General features: G+C 50.2%; 1 protein-coding gene across 1 annotated transcript in view; it reads left to right on the top strand.

The window, feature by feature from the left end:
* Window positions 1-21,767, top strand: part of NCOR2 (nuclear receptor corepressor 2) — a 184,468-nt gene that overhangs the window by 52,549 nt on the left and 110,152 nt on the right. The window contains exons 6-7 of the mRNA XM_009997678.1: window positions 10,566-10,622; window positions 15,777-15,829. Of these exons, the coding sequence (XP_009995980.1) occupies window positions 10,566-10,622; window positions 15,777-15,829 (110 nt within the window). The remainder of the gene's footprint in view (window positions 1-10,565; window positions 10,623-15,776; window positions 15,830-21,767) is intronic.

Genomic DNA, 21,767 nt, shown 5'->3' with positions numbered 1-21,767 from the left:
ATTCTCCACAGGAGACACAATCTACTCTTGAAGCCTCTGCTGGGGCTTAGGGCACTCCCACTGGTGATGGCAAAAATCATAGCAAATACGAAGTTCTAAATTTCTCCTTAAAAGTGCATGACCATACTACCTTGGACACTGTTGCAGGTGGTGCTCAGAGCTGGTGGCGTCTGTTTGTCAGCGTGCCTGACTTTGTTCTGAGTTACACTGATCCTCAGAGCCAGGCTGCTACAGGAGTGTTTTGCTGTTAAACTTTGTGGTAGGGTGCTATGGTTCCAGGTGGGTGCTCAGCAAGTGGAGGTCATGTCTGACACCAATGTCTGCATAATTTCTAATCTGGCTCCATGTTCGTGTCTGTGTGATCTCTGGGAGGAGTAAATGATTCTTCCCCTGTTCTTGTAAAATCTGCTTATGAGTGGCATGTGGCATGTAAGCAAAGCCCATCTGTGGGTAGGAGACTCAAACCAAACCACCCTTCCCTTTTGCTTGATAGAAACCATGGCAGCCTGGAGGGAAGTTCCTCCTTTGAAGAAGACATGGCCTATTCAGAGGCTACAGAGAGACCAGAGAGTCAACAGAGCCTTGCTTGCCAATTTCTGTGGCTGGGTGATGAAGGGACTCTTTTACATCCCATTGCATGGAGGTGCTGAGCTGTGGGCTGCAAGGGGAAGGATGCTGAGCCTTGCCGACAGCATTGCCCTTGGCATGGCTCCAGGTGTGATGCAGGATGCCATTTTCCATCTCAGGGGCATCCCTGAGCTCAGCTTTCAGCCTCTTGCCTCTATTGGAGACATTTGGGATGCTTTTCAGTGATGATTGCTCTTCCTCTTGGGGCCAGAAGAAGGAAAGCTGGAAGAGGAAAGGACATGGTAGCAGCACCAGTTAGGATCATGTGTGGAAAAGGGCGGCTGGTGGTCGAACGTCGGGTTGCTTTGGGTGGGTGTGGTGACAGCAAAGCATCAGGGTGTACCCATCCATCCATGAGATGGGAGAGCCCTGGGCACCCTTGTGCTGACACACAGCTTAATTGCAAGGTGAGGTTGATAGGACCAAAGGTCTGTGAGCCAGACCGACACACGTTGATCCACAGCAGGGAAGGTCGCTGAGCCAAACGTGCAGCCTTTCCGCTGCTCCTGTGCTGCAGCGAGCAGTGCAGTTGGGTGCCTCGAGGTCTGCTGGCAGGAAAAGCAGCGGTAACTGTGGAGCCAGGGCTCCAGCCTGTGCACAAAGGGAGGAAGAGCCTGATTGACTCGCACAGCTCGGCTCGGGGCTTGCTTGAGGGAGGCATCGCGTGGTAAGAAATGCAAATAAAAGGAGGATATTCAGGTCTCGGGAAGAGATGAGAGAGCAAAGCACCCCAGAAGAGCTGGCAAAGCCCGAAATGGTCTTTGAGGAACAGTCTTGTGGGAGGGGCAGAAAGCCAGCGCCAGAGCAGGTGGGAGGCGCCGCGGAGGGTCTGTTGCCTGGCTTGGGTTTGATTTTCCCTGAACCGCGGGTCTGTGCCTCCCCGAGCAGGCGGTGCCGCCGGGCCCGTTCCCACCGCGCCTGCCAGGCCGTGCCAGAGCTGCACACTGTGTGCAGTTATACCCCGAACAAAGGAGACACCAGAAATGGGCCATGGGAAGAGAAGAGGTTATGTGAGGACAGAGCAGCTAGCAACGCCGGAAAATCGAGTTAGCCAGCCATTCTGTGACCTACTTTCCTTTTGGCGATAGCTGTGGCTTTGCAGGGGTGAATGGTTTCTAATTTTAGCTTATGGTTCATCAAGGAAGTCTATATATTTTTCTTGTCGCCGCACTGGGGATGGCTGAGGGGCTGGGAGGCAGGTCCTTGCTGGCCTGTGTCTGATTTTCTCAAAATTCACATTGGCTGATTCCAGATGCCCATCACACTGCTTTTCCCTCTCGTGACCTACTTAACACGTGCAGTTTGAAAAGTTCCTCAGCGTCGGGGAGGGTAATTGCGGGAAACGTGACCTGTGCTCCCCTCTTGCTACACTCTGCTGGACAAGTAATTGATTTCCAGAAAAAGAAAGTTTGACTGTACAGGTTCTGCTGGGAAAAAAAGCTGCTCCTGACTGCAGCAAAATCCCGTACTGTGAGGCCGTGATAGTATTTGGGAAGGTTTTAGGAGACAGGTTATGTGGAGGAAGTTGGTATTCAAGATCCAGGTGCGTCCTGCCCTGGGTGTGTGCTGACTGGAGCCACTTTATCTTGTCTCCAAAGGTGAGCTGTGAAGCTGCACCTGAAGAAGTACCTTGTGGGAAATATTTGCAGTGTAACACAGAAAACCACTCACATGTGGATCCAAGCCAGAATTTCAACTGTGAGTGCAAACTGTACCGTTTCTGAAAGGATGTATGAGGATGGAAGTTAACATTTTTGTTACTATCCCTAGACTAAACTGAGAATAAACAGTGGGCAGCATTTTCAGAAGCATCTGAGTCCTGTTTTCAAAAGTGCTTTTAGTCCTTGAAGAGACAGAACAATGTTTGAAAGCAGTGATGGGTGCTTAACTCACCAAGGTTGTTTAGCAAGTGCAGTGAGGAGCTCAGGGGACCACACTGGCAGTGCTATATGGGGATGGGAGGGTTTGCCAGTCCCCATCGCCTCCCCAGGCACAAGGTGCCAGCAGGGTGGTGCAGAGGAAATTGGGTTGTGATGAGAGCTTTGGTTGCTGCTAGAGGCTTGCAGCAAAGCAGGCATTGAGGATCTCCTGAATTAAACCACGTGAGCAACATTTAGCAACTCCCCGGCAGGGTGAAGCTGATCCCTGCTGGGTCTGGTACCTCTAAGGGGGTGGCTCTGGGACATGGCCTCTCTGCAGGCTTTAATTTGCCCCTCTGGGATGCATTATTGTGTTGAGAGCATTTTGCTTCCTTCCGCCTCAGATCCCCATAATCAGGGCATATCCTCTGTGTGTATTCTTAGTCATGGCTTTATTCCACTAGGCCGTTCAAGGGATTCCTTGCGTCCATTTTCCCGTGAAGTTGATTGAACATACCTGGGCTTGTAGATGTTTTGGTGCTTTAAATGGAAATTTCCAGGTCCCTTGCTAAGCACAGGAGGAGAACAGCCTTGCTGTTGCTCCAGATTGCTCTCCATGCCCTTTCTGGGACTCTGGGCTGGCTGAGCTTTGCTTGTTCTGCAAGATGCTGCACAGTGACAGCCCTGCGCATGCCAGCAGCCCCACTGGTGCCTAACTTTGCTGGGTGAATTCTCCTCCAAGTCCTCTGTGTGCCCAGAGTCCCTATTTCCCTATCAGCTACTGTGCGGGCAGACGTGTTCATTCCTTCTCTCTGGCCGTCGTGACAGCCTGGAGCCCGTGTGTACCCATCACCAGCTCTACAGACCAGATCCAAGTGGTTGAAGGTTTTTTACAGACCTGGTGTGCCTCAGAGCCAGGCAGAATTCCTACTTGGAGGACAGCAGATAAAAAGCAGCCTCTATCCTTGTGTCAGAACTGTTTGTGCAAACAAGCACACATCAGCTTCCCTCTAAAATATTGAGCTCATTTGTCAGGGAGGCAGAGGTCACATCAGGACATGGCATGACTTCACCCTCCACGGTACCAGGGAAGAGACACTGTGTGCTGTGACCCACTGCAGCGTGGGCAGGGCTGGGACAAGTGCCCCCATGTCACCTCTGCACCCTGTGGGTGCCAATGGCTTGTGGCCACTCGAGCCCATCCCAGCTCTGCTGTCAGGCCTCTGAAAAACTGGGTTTGATGCAGTGCAGGTGGTGGAAGCAGGCAGCAGCCTCTGCCTCGCTCTGGGGATTGAGTTGGTGGAAATCAATAAGATTAAAATTTAATTCATTTTCTGTCTCGGTGCTTGTTCCTTCAAAAGGGCACAGCTCTCTATCTATAAATTCAGCATTATGCTGTAAAATTGGAATTCAAAGGATTGTTTTGAACTCTTCCCACCCCCTGCTGCTGTTGTGTCTGTGCAGAGTGTGTTCCCAGCTCTGTTTACCCTCCTCAGATACCTTCATAAAGCATTAATGCCCCATCCAAAAATGAGAGAATAAATTAAGTCTTTCAACATTGCAAAGTATAATCTAGCCATTAACTACTCAAAGGCACCGAGTGTGTCTCAGATCCCACGGGGATTTTATGTCTATAACTGATTTTGTGAGAACTCCTGGTTTACATTAGAAAGGGAAGAATCAGGCCAGTGTCCTCAGTGTGAAGCTGCTGCATTAAATAAAACCTTATCAGTGAAACCACTTTGGAGCATTAAATCTGCAGAGTAGTGTGTGTTTGTTTCAAATTCTAGTTTACAAGTCAGTTCAGTTAAGGGCATTTTGTGTTTTGCTGCTGAAAGGGCTACGTTCATTCTGTGTTTGTTGGTGGTAACTTTTGTTCTGGAGTTGCTTCATCTTGGCTTGGTGATGAGTGATGGGCTTTCAGGTAGTCCAGAGGAGCAGTGGACAGGTTCAGAGGTTAGATGCTATTAAGACTTCTGCATGATAGCAAGATCTCCAAAAATACAAAATTGAAACATTTAGCCTGGAGAATGCATTTGTTTTCTCTTGGATTTATGGACATTTTTTTGGTGGTGGTTGTTTTTTGGTGGTCCCGATGCCTTTTTTTTTTAACGTGTCCTTCAGAATCTGGAGTTCCCACTAGGTGTATTGACTGAGAAGCTTTGTGCAGAAGTAACCGAGGCTGCATAACGCCATGAGCTGTGTTTTCAGGTCTTGAAAATAAGGATGAGAAGTGCAGAGAACCCGAACTTATGGCCAGTGTCCTCAGTGTGAAGCTGCTGCATTAAATAAAACCTTATCAGTGAAACCACTTTGGAGCATTAAATCTGCAGAGTAGTGTGTGTTTGTTTCAAATTCTAGTTTACAAGTCAGTTCAGTTAAGGGCATTTTGTGTTTTGCTGCTGAAAGGGCTACGTTCATTCTGTGTTTGTTGGTGGTAACTTTTGTTCTGGAGTTGCTTCATCTTGGCTTGGTGATGAGTGATGGGCTTTCAGGTAGTCCAGAGGAGCAGTGGACAGGTTCAGAGGTTAGATGCTATTAAGACTTCTGCATGATAGCAAGATCTCCAAAAATACAAAATTGAAACATTTAGCCTGGAGAATGCATTTGTTTTCTCTTGGATTTATGGACATTTTTTTGGTGGTGGTTGTTTTTTGGTGGTCCCGATGCCTTTTTTTTTTAACGTGTCCTTCAGAATCTGGAGTTCCCACTAGGTGTATTGACTGAGAAGCTTTGTGCAGAAGTAACCGAGGCTGCATAACGCCATGAGCTGTGTTTTCAGGTCTTGAAAATAAGGATGAGAAGTGCAGAGAACCCGAACTTATCAGAGGGAGCATCATAGACCCTATGGGTAGGATCACATGGGGCATGACCAGAGCTTTCCTGTAATTTCTCCCATGCTAAGGCTTTTTCTGGAAGCCTCCTGTGCAATGGCAGCATTTTCAGCAGTTTTGCAGTGGGTGAAACATGCAATAATGGTTTGCAATGGTTAAGCCTTGTTAGCACCTTGCTTTAAAATTAAAACATCTTTAAATGGCACCATAACCTTGCAGGCAAGAGAGCATGGTGCTGGGTCTATGTGCAGGTGGAAACCAAGCCACAATGAGGGGTTCACCCCTTGGCTGGAGATGGTGTATGAGCAAGCTGACCGTGGAAACCAGCTGGCAATGACTAGTCAAAGCTGGAGCAACCAAAATGAGTTGGTGTGTCATGCTCTGCACAGGATAGGTGGGGGCTGGTGTTAACACACCGCTCCAACGTGACTCGTTTCCTCAGTTTTGTTACTAGTTATGGTTGGTCACTGGAAACCACGACAGCATGCATCTGCTGGCCTGAGCCTCAGGCATGGGGCTCCATTGCTGTTGGTGTGTTGAGGAGATGGCACCAGCCAAGCACAGGGAGCATGCAGGGCACCAACATCCCCTGGAGACCCTGGGAGAGCATCAGCCCCTGGGCTGGGTGTGAGGAGCCTGGCACATACCACTGAGGCTGACTGATCTCCCCTGGTGCTCAGGGATGTTTGGGGTCAAGGAGAGCCTCAGGCAGGCCATCCTTGGGAGCCATCCTTGGGCTCCCACAGTTGGCTTAGGAGCACCAGTGTCAGCCATCCCTGCTGGCTGTGGGAGCCAGGGAGGGAATAATGTTCTTTCCCTTCCCACAGTGCTGAGGCTCATCCCACCTGCTTTGTGGGGAGAGCAGCAAACTGCTGGGATGGTGTGACTCTTTGAGAGTGGGTGTTGAGGTTAGAAGAGGGAAAAATCAGTGCCCATGGTTGTAGGAATGCAAGCCTTTCCCTGTGAAAACAGCATGGCCAGGCCGTGGTTTGGTCCTGGCAGGTCCTGGCACAGAGGTAGGGTCTCTAAATCCCCCCAGACTGTTTTGTTTTCTGCTTCATGTAGAAAGGTGTCTCGCCTGAGAGTTTCCATGATTTCTGCTGACTTCAGCCACACTTCTCCTGAATTTTGTTGAAAGCCAAGTCCAGCTCCAGCCCTTGGCAGCTCCGCCTGCCCCTGGCATGTCATGCTGCTGGGACAGGAATTTTTCCCAGCACCACCCTGTGTGCAGCTCTCCTGCCTCTCAAAGGGCTTTGCTTATCTCTGTGCAGGACGTGTCTAGTCCCAAACAGAAATTCTTCCATTCCCCAGCACTGCTGCCTACAGGCTGCTATAAATAATCCCCGGAGCACTGTTCAGCTGCAGCAGCTTTGTGCTGCATGGAGCTGTGGCTGGAGCCAGTCCAAGAAAGTGCCACCTCCTAATTCCAGATCCGCTTTCTCAAAATAACTCATGTGTTTCCTTCTCTTCCATTTTTAAACTTCACTTGAAGAAGAGCCCACACGAAATCCCAGACTCTCCCTCCTCTGGTTTCAGATACTCTGCTGTCTCGTGGGGTCGGCTCATCATCCCCACGGGAGCTCACATGGCCGGGAAGTTGCTCTCCTGCCCACTTCCCCCTCCCACGCCTATTTTAAGTTTCTTCAAAGGAAAAACAAGGAGCTGGAGTTTGCTTTGGAAGCCAACTGCTTTTTAGGCGAGAATGGAGATTGTCATAGTCTGGAGAGAGGTTTTTGTTGGTGGTGAAGATATCTTTATCTCCAAGCCTGTTGGAGGAGCATGAGATGGGGTAAGAGCACACCCTCCCCAGCCATGGTCTACCTGCCTGTGCCTTTGTCCATGGGAAGATGAGGAGGGAGGGGTTTTGGGGGCAGATGCTGCTGCTTGCCACATCTGCAGGTCCCCTTTTGCATCCACGGGCCCCACAGTGATGCAGGTCAGCGTTTGCTGTTCAGCCACACTTCTTGAGACACCTCAGTCCCTCTGAAAATGCAGATGGAGGACTTGTATGTGAGGGGTTTCTCCTTTCCATCTGCACCCTGCCCCGGTGAGCTTCACTGGAGGTGCCTCTGCCCTCAGAAGTGCCTGCAGATCACTCGTGCCCGTACTGGTGCCAAACCCAGAGCTGCTCTGCCTGAGCAAAGCAACTCTGATGGTAAATGGGAGCAAAATTCATCCTGGAGGCTCCAGTCCCTCTGTGAACACTGCAGCTCCCATTGCTGTGGCAATATTTCAGGACTCTATGGAATTGGGAAAAGGAGTCATCAGCTGCTTGCTGGGGAGCTGCAGAGGGACTATAAAGTCAGCGGGGATCTTCACACATCTCACCACAAGTAATGGCTTCAGTTTGCTTCCTTCTGTTAAATAACAGGGATTGCAGGCACGGGTGGGGTTATTCAGCAGATGTAGGATGAACTCTCTGGTTTCCTTCTGGGCCCATCACTATAAATATACTAATGACATTAATATTGGAGCCAAGTCCTAGGTGGCTGTGCCTTTGGAAATGAAAGGATTTAACAGGGCTGCTGGTGGCCTTCAGCAAAGGTCCTGTGGCTGCGGGGGGACCTGGAGGCTGCCCTTGCACAGCAGTGGTTTGAGGTTTGCCTAAATTCTCAGCCAGGCTTCTGGCTAGCTGGGCTCCCTGGCAGGAGCACATCTCCCTCTGTCTGTCTGTCCTCCAGGACGAGTCCCAGCATGGTGGGAACCTTCTGGCAGTGGTATGTCCTTCCCCATTCTGCCGCTGGCTCTCACCTCAGTCTGCGAGGTCTTTCAGACAGCTCATTACAGTTCTGCTATGATCTGATAAATGCAGCAAAGAGCATCAGCAATTACAGTGGGTGTCAAGTGTTAATTGGGCAGCTTTCAAGATAGAGGCATTTCTTTGTGTATGTACAAAGATATGACGTGCTCGGAATAGCTTCCCCTCCTGATCTTTCGTTCTGGAGACGTGTACATTACAGTCGGTTAATGCAAGACAAATTATGTCATTCTTCTTGATTCGCCACACGTTCTGCCTACGGTGATTTGCCTCTGGGTTGTCTCATTAAGTTGTCTAAACATGGCAAATGCAGCAGCTGAAAATACTTGGCTTTTTCTCGAAGTTAATCGCATTGTACACATGGGTCTCCAGCATCATGGGTTCCTGGCTGTGCCATCCACTGCTTCCAGGATGCCTTTCACCAACGCTGGTCCCCAGGAGAATGGGCCTTTGGTGGGACCAGCTCCCTTGAGCTGGGGCTGCAATCTTCTACCCCACAATTACACTGCCTACAACTAATCAAGGTGCTGATTTTTGTCCTAAGTATGCACTAGAATACTTCCTGCTGCAGGAAGAGCCAGGCACTGGCTGCCCACAGTCCTCCTGGGATGGAGCAGGGACATGGGAGAGGTCAGAGGTGCAGAGCAGCTTGCTGGGATGGGCTCCAGCTGCGTTTCGGGCTCTGCTAGCTGCTCTGCTTCTCTGTGTGTGTGTGTGTCCTTGCCTGTGAGGTGCATGCAGTGATGGTGACATCTGTGAACCCCAAGGTCTGCTCCACAGGAGCCCTGTGGATGGACAGGGGGATGCATTAACAGCAGGGCTGCTGCCCACACCCTACAGGTGTGTGGGGACGTGCCAGAGCAGCTGTGCTTGGTGGTTACATCTCTCCTGGCATCCTTGAAGTCTCTTCTAAATTGCAAAGAAGCGTTGTGTTCTCCTGAGTGTGCAGTAAATAGAGGAACTGGAAACATGTCCTGGTCATGGTGAAGCACCTGGGATGGGTTTTGAGGCACCTGGGGGAGGTTGCAGCCAGGCTGGGGCTGTGTCACCAGGCTGCAGGCTCAGTGACTCACTGGCTGCTCCCTGGGCCAATGCTGTGAAAGTTCATGCTGGCAGATCAGACTGCACATGGGTGTGCAGAGCCCCAGTAAGGGACTGGCACACTTACGAGCTGCATCTGTGCTTCTGAGGACCTGCCAGCGGTGGGCAGGGGGGTGGGTGAAGCTTTAGGAAACCCACTGGGCTGTGCAGACAGAAGGGCAAGCCAGCAGGGCGATGTGCCAGCTTTTGGTGAGCCAACCCCTGCGCTGAGACCTTGGGAAACTCATCCCACTGTGAGCCCAGTGTGAAGGTGGGAAGTGCCTGGTGTGAGAGAGCATTGTGAGCCAGACCCCTGCAGCAGAAATCCCCTCTGTGCCCCAAGGGGGTCTTCACTCAGGGTTTGCCAAAGCCCAGAGCTTAGCTACCTAACTCTGGGGCTCAGCTCCCATCCTGCAGCTCCAGCAGGGCTCTAACACTCTATGGGTTAAAATGTTGAATGTGCTTCACAACCAGGTCATACCCCCAAACTCTTCCCCTGTGTTTAAATCCTGGGAAAGCTTCACCCCTATTTTAGGCAGCTGTGGATTTTCTCTCCTCCCTACCTCAAAATAGCTAGAATGACCAATTTGCTTTAGCAAACGCCTGTGGAAATCTGTCTCCTGACCCCCCTTTGCTGCAGGTATTTGGCTTTCTTGGCTCAGCCCCATGGCTGGTGAGCAGCATCCAGTGAGCTGGGTTTATCGGGCTGTCACTAACCCCCCTGAAGAGCCTGGCTCTGCGAGGAAGTGCTGTTTACTGAAAATGTCATCTTTTATTTAGACTCTTGATGCAGCCAACCCATGTCTTCTGTTTTGGTTTTTTTTTCAGCCTTGTTTAATTAGTAACCACTGCACAGCCCTTGACACGTGTTCCTGAGTGGTTGGTTTTTTTCTCTAATAAGCACTAGGTAGCTTGGCCGGGGGCGGGAGGGAGCAGAGAAGGCTCCTCTGCAGCGGGGAGGGGAGGGAAGCGAGAGCAAGTCGAGGAGCCAAGGGCAGCTCAAACCTAACGATCACATGCTCATGAAGCAATGAATCCTAGAAAGGGCATCTCTGCCTGCCTGACAGCTCGCCCGCCCTCCTGCTCACCCAGCAGCTGTGCGGAGGTACCGGGTGCTACCCCCTGGCCTGGCACCCAGAGGGGTCAGGGATTCGGGTCACTTCCCAGGCAAAGCTCTGATGCATTAAGATCGTGATAACTCGAGCACTGGGGCCCTTCACCCATGGAGTTTTTCTGCAGATCCAGAAGCTGAGCTGAACCTTTCCACCTGCTTTCAGGCAGGGGTGAGATTTGTGGCGGCTCTGCAGAGGTTTCAGAAGGGTGTTTAGCCCAGGGGGAGGGCTGGAGCAGAGGGCTGTGACTGTAACCTGTGGCAGAAATAACTTCTCCCTCCTTTCCTCTTTGCAGAAGAAGGCAGAGGCTGCCCATCGGATCCTGGAAGGACTGGGTCCACAGGTGGAGCTGGTGAGTGTTACCTCTTCCTGTGGGGAGTGGGAGCTGGGTCATGTTTGGAGAAGTCCCTGAGCACGAGAATGTCACCCTGTGTGTGTGTATCTAAGCTGTCAGAAGGAAGTGTGCTGCTGGCCTGGACCTCTCATGGCACAGCACCAAGGCAGGAAGCAGAGTGGCTGAGATGAGTATTAAAAGGCAGGCAGACACACACACACACAGAGCCCTCTTTGGAGAACCTGAACCCTTGGGCTCCTTCCTCACACGCTGCAGCGGAGCTGGGTGGCAGAAGGGGCTCTGGCACAGTCTGCCTCCCCTTGGGATACTGATGGCTTTGGCAAAGGGACTGCAGGATTGCCTGGCCAGCTGCATGGTGCTGGCTGGGAGGGATGGGTGCTGCTCTCCTCTGTCCCACCCTGCAGGAACAGAGAAGGGTGTTGAAGGGTGGTCTGGGAGCACAGCTTGGTCACAGCTGCAACAGGCTGAGGGTATCGGGGCTCACAGGCATCCTATTGCTGTGTCCTCATGCACAGGGAAGCTGAGAAAAACAAGTTCTAAGTTGTCAGTTTGGTGCTCATCCAGCAAAATCCAGTGGTGAGTGAAGCAACTGATTGCTGGAGGGGTGGCTGAGAACAACCCGTGGGGAGCTGAGTCCTGCAGACGGGTGCTGGGAAACTGTGTGTCTACAGCCATGCGGGGAAGGGTCGGAGCGGGACAGTTGTGGTCTGATGGAGCAGTAGAGGGAGTGGGCAGGTCACAGTCCTCATCAGCTGCAATTTGGACTTGCCTTGTGGAGGTGGCACTAATCACTGTCTTCCCTCGGTGTGTAAGGGAGAGGTCACAAGGGACGAGTGCTCAGTGCTACGTGTGGAAGCCACTTCCTTGTTTGGGGAGGTAGCGCTCGTTATTTTCCCTTTGAGTCACCAGGGTCAAACCCTTTGCTCTCTTTCTGCTCTGAAGATTGGCAGAGCCCGGGGTTGGTGCTTCCTCATCAGAAAGATGTTGTGTTTCCTTTCCTGACCACCTCCTCCCATCTCTTTTTATTTTTTTCTCTTCCTTTTTTTCCTTTTTTTGTTTGTTGATGCTTTGTCCCTGGGTGCTGACGCTGCATAGGGCAAACATTTCCTCTGTTGCCCTGCCTTACTTCTTGGAGGGCAGGGAAACCTCTGCTGAGAAAACCCTGCAAAACCCCGTCTGGGCTCTGCATGTGTCTTACAGACTTTCATCTGTCTGCCCAGAGAGAGACATTTCCTAAGGCCCAACCCCCCCGCTGTGTCGGGCAAAACAGCACCCAGAACCTGCCGACGGCCTCTGGGAGCTGAGATGAATAGTCAGATCTTCTTCTGAGTTGGAAAGGAAGCAGCTCCAGGAAGGAGAGCAGCTTTGCACGCTCTGCCCACTGTGCACACCTGCTCCACCATGTCACGTGTAACATGCAGCAGCCCTGGAGCTCTAGTGGTCTCTTGCAGGGAGGTTGGGGCAGGCTGGTGCTAAGCCTGTGCAAAAACTCTGCAAGGAGCAGTGGTGGCTGTCACCCAGATGCATGGTCTTGGATTGCTGTGGGTTTCTTTTGCTTTTAGTTGTTCAGAGAGGTCTGGTTATTGCATGTGCAGCAGTGATGGTGACAGGTGCACATCTGCTGGGTAGCAGGGCAAGAGGACACGGTGCACAGGGTTTAGTCACAGCAGAGAGGCTGAAGGTGACCACAGCACTGGCAAATGGCAGCTCTGAGCATGAGGTGCTGCAAGGTCTTGGATGCTGCTGGCAGGACAGAGCCAAAGACTTGTCCTGGCATTAATGGGCAGAGGTGCCACAGTGGGGCTCTGCATCCTGTCCTCCTGCAGCAGGTTGCTCTGAGGGGTCTGTGTTTGAGTGAAGAAAGAAGTCTTATTGCCTGAGCACATTGCTGGGCTTGTTGAGGCTGTTTGCAGTGTTACCTGGAAGGAGGAGGATGATCCAGTGTAGCATAAGTAGGAGTTTACCCAGGAGTTTTGGGTCTGTGTCATTGGTTTCTCATCAGCTTGAAAGTTCCTGGGAGGTGGCCCAGCTCTGCTAGGAATGGTTTCCTCTGAGCTTTCAGGCTTACAAGCTCCGAGCTGAAACTGGTGTCCTTGGGTTGTACGTCTCAAGGAAGCAGTGAGTGTTTGTTGCTGATTCCTGGCTTCTCACTGCTTTGACCTTACAAGGTCTGGCCCTGCACCTTTTGTCTTGGAGGTGTAATTTGTGTCTGATCCTCTTTGGAGGTTCTTAATTTTTGTGCTCCTAAGGTTTTAAACATGCAGATTTGTATCCTTTGTTCCTTGATCCTGCTCAGGTCCTGGGAAGCTGGTGCTCCCCTGTGGGTCAGGAGGAGGTTGTGACTTGTTAAACCAGGGCTTTGCTTGTTTCATCCCAGCAATGTAGTGGGACCATTTTAAACATGACCCCATGTTTTCCCCAGGGGAAAATGTCATTGAGATGTGTGCTCTGAACACTGCAGTGGCCAGAAAGCAATTGAGACTTTCAATTCAGTTTTATTTTTAATGAGCTTTCAGTATATCCAAGGTTTTTTCCAGTAATAGCTTTGCATTGCAATTGTGTTTTTCTTATATGTCATCCCCCAGAGAAATGCATTACATGTCCCTTACCCTGGAGAAACACTGTGGATGTTTGAACGTGTCACCTTACCCATCTGATCTGCCATGTTTCCTTCTGCTTGCTCATTGAGAAAGTTGTAATTCTGTGCAGGTTGTGGATGGCTCTGAGGGAAGATGCTGCTTCTCGGTCCTCAACCTGTTGAGAATCAAGTTTCTTAAACTATTTAGTCTGTGAGGATACGTTCTTTATGGGGTACATTTCAGAACTGGTCTTCTGGGCTTGCTCTGCTGTAAGGGCTGAGGTGCAGTGCTGAGGTTGTTGTGCAGACAGAAATCTCTGAGATGCTGGTGCCATGTGGGTCTTGGTTTTGGGTCCCAGAGTTTCTTATTTTGAATGTTTGCTCATTTCTTTTGAAGTGATGTGTTCCAGTGCCTGACTGTTTACACTTAGATTTGCTAACTAAGAATATAAGTGGCTGTTTATATCATAGATAAGTAGTTGTGGAACAGAATCAGCAGCCTGTGGTGAGCCAAGTGGCATCAGGGCATCTGTGTTATTCATGTGCACATGAGCAGCATTTACTCCACCACCTTCTCCCACAGGAAGGCCTCTGTGACTTGGCACATGCCAGCTTCTTTGCTTTGATTTTTATGAGCACAGAGGGAAGAGAGACACTTATTTTTCAGTATGGCCAATTCATGCAGGCCTCTTCCAAGAGGCAGTTGCTAGTCGAGGCCACATAGCAGTTCCTCCAGTCGAGCTTTTCCAGGGTGGCTGTGGATGTGATGCTCCAGAGCTGCAGCTTGATTTCTTCTCCATGGTGCAGACCTGCCTCTCCCCAGCTACGTGATGAGACAGATGTCTGTGTTCCTCTGAGCTTTCCAAGCATGAAGCACACAGCCAGCTCTAAGCCTGGAGTTGGACCAGCAGTTCTGAGAAGATTCATGATAGCAATATCCCTGGGGAAGGGACACCACAGAGAACACGTCTCCTTCTGGGGGACGTGCTTGTTCTCCTCTCGTCTGCCCTGGCACTGCTGGGGTGTCTCCTGGCATCCCTGCATCCCTCCTGGGATGGTTCATCTTGCCACATCTGTCTTGCCTGGGTTCCTCTTTGTGCCTCTTCCACCACCTGGGGATTGCATGTGCTTTCCTAGCAAAGAGGAACATGTCCAAGGGCAACCAGGAAAAAGTGATGACCACTTGGTGCCAAGATGCAGTGGTGATGGGCTGCAGCCAGTAGGGAGATCTGTGCCTGATCTCCTTTCTGTGAAGGTGGATGTGACTCTCCCAGTGTGTAGCAGTGAAGAGGTGAGGCAGGATCTGCTTTTTACAGGGTGACAGAGACCAGCTGGCTGTGTGGAAAAACAAGTTCCTGTGCCAAGCACCTGTGATGGTGATGGGGAAATACCATGGAGGAGGTGAGAATAACACCTTCTCCAAACTGGAGAAAAAAGGGACCCACCTGTGCTTGCAGGTCCTGTCCTCTCCAGTGCTGCTCACCTGGTTGAGCAGATGTTCAACATATATTTTGCTCTTTTCATGTGTTTAATCTGGGATGAAGTTGAGTGGACCCAGAGTGTAGTGGCAGCCATATGACCACTGTAGGAAGGTGAACTGGTTTATATGTAGCCATGGCCTGGATGTTGCCTTCAGCCAGGACCTGGCTGTGTCCCTCTTTAGACTGGTTCAGTGAAAGTTTGCTGATGAACTGCTTGAAGACTTGAGCAATGTTTCCATGGTTGGATAGGAGTTGTGCTTGTTAGGTGCCCAGTTCCTGATGATGTTTGGGCCATGGCAAGGGCAACTAGGGATGGATCCAGCTCTTCTGGACTCCCTGTGTAGGACCCTAGCACGTCTCCATTGAGGGTGCAGGAGGGCAGAGCAGCCTCCTGATGGGTGTTCACATCTGATGTTGGGACAGCCGTGGTTGCTGGGCTCTCCAAAGGGCAACCCTGAGCAAAACACCTGTCCTATCTGAGCCCAGTGCCCCCCTCCTGAGGGAAGGACAAGAGCATCACTCTACACATGGGTGCTGTGGGACTGCGGCGACATGTCCAGGGGCCACCAACCTCCAGGCATTGCTGGGAACCGCAGGGGCGAAGACTTGTCCGGCCTGCAGTTGCCTGTGCTCAGCCCCCTGTGGGAGATGGGGCAGGATTTTGCCATGTAGCCATAACAATGGGTAGCACACACAGACTGTCTCCTCCCGTTCCCCTCACCTCCCCCGTGTCGTATGTTCCCGAGCAGCGCGCAGCGTTTGTCAGTCACTGAGGAACAACCACGTACTTGCCCGGGCTGCTTTATGTGCATTACAGCACCAACGGCCTGTTCTGAGCCAGCTCACTCAGCTGCTGGCCCTCCCACGGGCTCTGCTGGGATGCACCGGAACTCCAGGAGTCAGCACCCTCCAGTACTACTGGGGAGAGGGGCTGGGGGTGACAGGGGGCTGGGGGTGTGGAGACGGGCGCCTGGGCTGGCACTGCCTGGGGGGACAGGACCCTGCACTGAGGCACCAGCACTTCTGATGGGTTGTAGGTTTCTAAATGTCAGACAGTACCATTTATGCCTTCATTTTTCTTATTTATTTCAGCCATTATACAACCAGCCTTCAGACACCAGGCAATACCATGAAAACATTAAAATGTAAGTACGTGGCAATAAAGGCTGTTTGAAATGTCAGGTTGGGCATTAGGCTGGAGCGGGAGAGATGCCAGCTCGTTCCCAGACCCTGATTAAAGCTGCTGAGGAATCATGAGCACCGTTTTAGAGCTGGTGTTTCACTCCTCTGGGTGCCTGAGGCACAACCCAGCTCTAAGAGCAGTGCCAGGAGCCCAGCGGGTGGGGGCTGGAGCTTCAGATGGGTGCTGAAGGTGCTATTAGATTTTTTTCAGGGGGGTGGACGCAGGTCCTGCCTGTTCTCAAGGTGTTTTACCCAAAACTGCTCATCTCGGGCACTTTTTTCTGGGTTTCACATATATTGAAGTATGGTATCAACTGCCATCGTGTGTGTGTGTGTGTGTGTTTGCATGCAGGAAAGATGAGATAAAATGAAAAGTTGCAATTACATTTAGATTTTCGTGCAGCATCTCTTGAATGTCTAATAACAACTGGTTATTTCAAAGATACTTACCAAGACTTAGCAATCATCTTATTTGACTTAACACCTCAATACACAACTTAATCATCAACCTGCATTTGATAACCACAGTGACTTCATGAACATAGAAGAAATATAACAGATAATGAGATTAGTGATAATTGTGATCATTGTTGGGAATTTAAATAGTCAAACCAGATCTGAAACTTTTCTCTGCTTTGAATGAGCCGATGATTGCTCTGAGCTGCCTGCAGCATCTCTGTTTTGGTGTGGGCTTGGTCAGCTGGCAATAGTCATCTTTAATGATCTATTAACAAAAGTTAATAATAATTTGCTTTTCAGTGGTATGTTAATTGATGCCAAGGGAATTACAGGGGAAGAGTTCATGTACCTCTGTTGTCTGCTCTTCTGCAGGGGAATGTGGTGGGTGCTTGGTGGTGTTTGGGTGCTGTCTATCCCCAAGGGCTGTGGAAAGGTTCTTGCTGCACCCAAGGCTCCATGTGTCATCCAGGCCATGTGCTCCCTGTCAAACATGCAACCCCAGAGTCACCCCAAGCCTGTTGATTCCCGCAGGGCTCAGAAGGTCCCTGAGCAGTTTAACCTCCAGTGCTGGGCACTGGCACTCTACGTGCGAGAGTCATGTTCGGGTGCTCAGTGTTTGCCTGGGTGCTGTCAGTAAACCCAAGGTGCTGCTGTGGCCTGTGTCTCAAGGGCAGGGGAGCATCATCTTCTGGAGGTGGGTGGGGAGGGCAAGCAGAAGGATAAGTCGGTGGGAAATTATTCCTTTCCTCCAGCTGAGAAATCTGGGGTCCCTGACCCCCCTCATCTCTTGAAGGGCTCCACAGCTATCTCAAGCCAGGTGCTGAAGGTGGCAATTTCAAGCTGATCACTAGTTTTGTCCTTGAAAGAACGAGTTAAAAGTAGATCCAGATACTTCACCCACTCTCCATTCTCCTGCCGATATTTGTGGGTTTGTGATCACATTTTCCTGTGATTTAAATGATTTCCTGTCCTTAGCTGCTGCCTGAAAGACAAGTGCAAATGAGAGGGAACTGACTGTGCAGGTCAGAATGAAATCTGTAATGAGACGTGAGGCCCCATCAAACCAGCCTCCTGTGCTAACAGAGCAGACACTCCTCTCCATCCCTTCCTTTGTGGGTATCCGCAGGGTTATCCCAGCCCCAGGCAGCAGGCAGTGCTCCCAGGTGGCTATAACAGTGGTGGTGATAGACCAAGGAGAGGTTGGAACAGGCAGCTTGGGGTTAATGTTTGCTGTGATTAGTGCTGCAAAAATAGGGGAAGGAAACCACATGTTTTAATGAAAAGCCTCCGTCTCCTCCTTCCAGAAACCTGGCAATTAGCTGCCTTCAGCTGGTTATCAATGCCAGCCAAGTGCATTTACCCATCTAGGTCAGTGAAAGGCCCTTGAGCAATCTGGGCTCCAGATGTTTGCTGCTTTTGACCATGGGCCTGTCTCAGAGGCCCTGGGGTCTGAACTGCACTTTGCTACTTGTTGATCGATGTGCAGACAAATCAGTGTGTCCTGTTCTCCCACCTCCCATGTCCCTGCTGCACATTAAAGGGCCTTTGGATGCTTGGGGGGCAGATAGAAACCAAAGATTTCAGTGATGCTTCCAAGCAAATAATTCAGGGTGTTTTTATCAAGTCATGCTTGGATGTTCAAATCCTACCTGCAACTTCTCTGCATTTGAAAATATTTTTTGTTCTTTCCTTTTTTTTAATGTTTGTGCCTTTCTGCTCTAGAAGAGCATCTTCTGCTCCATAGCCTGGAGGTGGTTGTTTTGGTAGGACATTGAGTAAATCCTCAGGCTGCTGGGGACACCAGCCAAGTGCTGAGCACCAGCCAGGACCCCACAGGTTACATTTTGCCAAGGTGTAATTGGATGCAGATTCTTCTGAACAACTTCACCCTATGCAGATGGAGCCACGATGAAAAAGCCTTTTGGCAGGCTGCTGGAAAATCACGGAATCACAGAATTGTTTTGGTTAGAAAAGACCTTTAAGATCATAGAGTCCAACCTTTAACCCAGCACTGCCAAGGCCACCACTAAACCATGTCCTTCAGCACCACATCTGCATGGCTTTTAACTTCCTCCAGGGATGGTGGCTCCACCACTACCCTATGCTAGTGCCTGACAATCCTCTCAGGAAAGAAAATTTTCATAATATCCAATCCCTAATTGCAGATGTCCAGGCAGGCACCAGGACAGCAGAAGATTGTGAGTCCATGCACAGAACCTCATTGCATGCTGGCTCTGTTGTGCTCAACAGAAAGTGCTCCCACGGAGCCTTATACCTGGACTCAGGAGAATGACCAGGCTGTTACTATTCACAAATAGCTTTTTTTTCCTTGTAAACATTTTGGAGAGTGGACTTCTTTCCTTAGTTGAATGTTTGCAAGTGTTAGTGGGAAGGCATTTGAATATCACTAAGTCAGGATGCCTCAATTTCTCTACAAGATCCTCTCTGCTTGCAACACCAGTTTCATTCTTCCTGCTTGTTTGTGTTGCTTTTCAGCTGGGATGAGTCACTTATGCTAATAGAGCTGACTGGGGCGTTACAGGGAGGATTCCTGCTCTTACTAAAATGTTACCGGTCTCTTATTTTCATGGAGTTTTATGGCCTATCTCCTATTCAGTGCAGTTAAAATTAATTTCATGCCCCAGTTCATTCCAGTGTTTGTGGCTTCAAAAGCTTTTAAGTCCTATTTAGCTGCCTGGCTGTGCTGAGTTCCCCGCCTGCTGGGGTCCCTTTGGTTCACCTGCCAGCGCAGGCTCCGAGCAAACCTGCTTAATTTTGTATGTTGCATCTGCCGCGGCACCGCTGAGCGGTTACTGCCAAATCTTGACCTACCTTTGATGGGATTGTGTCCTTTCTATGTGAAATACCTGCTGTGTTGAAGGTGAGGGCTCTGCCACGCTCTTAGCAAGAGAGAGAGCAAGGTGGCATTTGGTGGCCTTGTTCTCAGAGGGGTGGGGAGAGCGTTGTCCCCATAGGTAGCTTGGCCCTTGCTGTGTGATATTTTTTTTTTGGCTTTGCAGTGGGCTGGCAGGTTCCTTCAAGGTGCCTCACAGCCCCAAACACAACTGGAGACCACTTGAATGACTCTGCATTGGTTGAGGAGGTTGCAAAGACCCATTTTTATTTTAAGGTTTGGCTGAAATACAGCAATAAACACAGAGGACATGTAGTTGTTCACCAGTTGAGCACCAGTGCCCCTGGTCTGGGTCTGTTATTTCAGTGTTTTGCCAGCTGGATGTACAAGGATGAGAGCTGTTCTTCCTGCCCTGCCATGCCAGTGATTTTTGCATATTCTCCAGACTCCTGGCACCAAAGATATTCACCTTCTTTCCTCAAAGTGTTTGAAAAATGACAAGATGTTGTTCACATGAGCAGGATCAATTACCTGCTGTCTACCTGGAGAGCTGTTCTCTGAGGAGGCCTTCATCTCTATGGCAGGAGATTCCTGCTCAGTCAGCCATGAAAGACAGCCTGGTAGGACTTTTCTCCCCCCTTCCTGAAGCAGTCATCTGGAAATCATAGTCTGTGGGCTCTGTGTTTGAAAGCAAAATGTGAGCTTCTGAGCCTGGAAGAAAAACACACACAAGGAAAACTGCAAAGCCCAGGGTAAGAACACTCAGGATGCCATTTATGGGGTTTGCTTTAAACCTTCTCTTCAAGAGCTTCTCCTTGCTTTTATGCTGGAATTAAAAAATACTGAGGTGAAACCAGGCTGCATCCCTATGACGTCCTTGCAGAGGTGTTGGAGAACCAGGGTCTGGTTCCGTACCAGCGTACAGTTAAAATGGATGAAGAGCTGGGGGTGATTCTGGTTTTCATGCATGTCCAGATTCAGCCAAGCTGTGTGTACGGTTAATATTTGCAGCTCTGGGTTGCTCTCTGCAGCTGATGGCTTTTTGGGGGGGGGAACTTTGCCTCTGCAGAATCAAAATCTGAAGTCAGGTATTTCAGATAGGTTTAAAGGCTTCTGGATATCATTCTATTTGCAAAATGTCCCCCTTGCCCTTTCTCCCAAAATAACATCTTTTGTGTGAAAATCTACCAACTATAGTTTTCCAAATCACTTGTCTCTTTGGCAAATGTAAGTCATCTTTTCATTACTGGCTGTTTAGGGGTTTTAGTAGTGCTGGATTGCCTGTAATTCCTAGTCAAAGCCTGACATGTAACACAAATGCTCTTCCAAACCCTGTCATTATTAATGCATTCTCTTTCAGGTCTTTTTATTAGGGCTTGTAGACATTTTCCTCATTAGAAATTCACCTAGCAGCTCCCTGCTCATCCCATTCAAGGTTTCTCATCTCTTTTATTCTCTTCTGGCACGCACCAGGGCAGCACTACTGCCTTGTGATGAATTGCTGAATGATGCAGACACACACGGCAACCTTCTGCTTCTTTCTCCTCCCAGTGCAAAGCCAGGATTTGCGTTATCAACCTGGGCTTCGAGGGAAGGCCAAAACCCAGGACGTGTGGCTGATCGATAGCCAGAAGTGCTTCTGCACTCACACTTGTCTCACTTTTAGTCCTAAGCTCATAGGTGCTAAAGGGGATTGGCATGAATTTACCATCTGATGTTAAGAGCCATGGTTGTGGGTGTCACTGTTGCCCAAGGGAATCAGCTGAGCAGCTCAGTAGGAACATTTTCACAAGGAAATGACACCACAGGGACCTGGACAGGCTGTACTGGGAGTCTGCCTGGGACAGGCTCTGAAAACAAGGTGTCCATGATTGCCAGGGCATCTCCTTCTTGAAGCACAAGCTAACTTCAGCATGCGAACACCAAGTGAATTAGCAGCATGTGAGTGGGCACACCTGGGGGGACATGACTCTTCCTAGACACTCTCCATTGCCTCTTGGCTGCTTCCACCTTGGAGTGTTCTTGCTGTGCTCCACAGGTCCCCTGCTTTGCCGATCTCCAGTCTTGCTCACAGCACTTGCTTTGGCTGAAGTTGTCAGGAGGCTCCTCGGGGTCTAACCCTCTTCTGTGTGATCAGTCTGGCTGTGCAGTGGCTCTGCCAGCTGCTTGCTGCCTCCTTCCCATCCCTCTTCCCAGGCTGATCCCTACTTTGTTTGCGCTGGCTGTTTGATGAAAGACATTCCTGTGTAATGAAATACTCTGATTAGTTTTGATCAAATACCAAACTTCCTTTCATCTCATCTTGCTCCGGCTGAAGGTCTCTGCAGGCAGGCCCAGCCAGGTGTGCTGCCATGCATTGGCTCTTTGTACCCTTGGGATTCTTATCCCAGGGCTTTGGCAGTGTCCACACGTCTGTGCACACCAGCTCCAACCTGCTTGCGCGTGCACACCCTTTCAAGATCCCAGCCTCCTGGAGGATCACAGCCAAGTCATTCACGTGGACCTGAGCCAAGTAACTCAAAAGTCAGAGTTACCGGTTCTCTCCTTGACTGGCTCCATTGTGAAAGCCAAGAAATGACAGCAACCTT

Source organism: Chaetura pelagica, unplaced genomic scaffold (genome assembly GCF_000747805.2).
Source record: "Chaetura pelagica isolate M959 unplaced genomic scaffold, ChaPel_1.0 scaffold45, whole genome shotgun sequence".
NCBI lineage: Eukaryota > Metazoa > Chordata > Aves > Apodiformes > Apodidae > Chaetura > Chaetura pelagica.
Note: the sequence above shows the minus strand (reverse complement) of the source record. Positions and strands in the feature narration are given on the sequence as shown.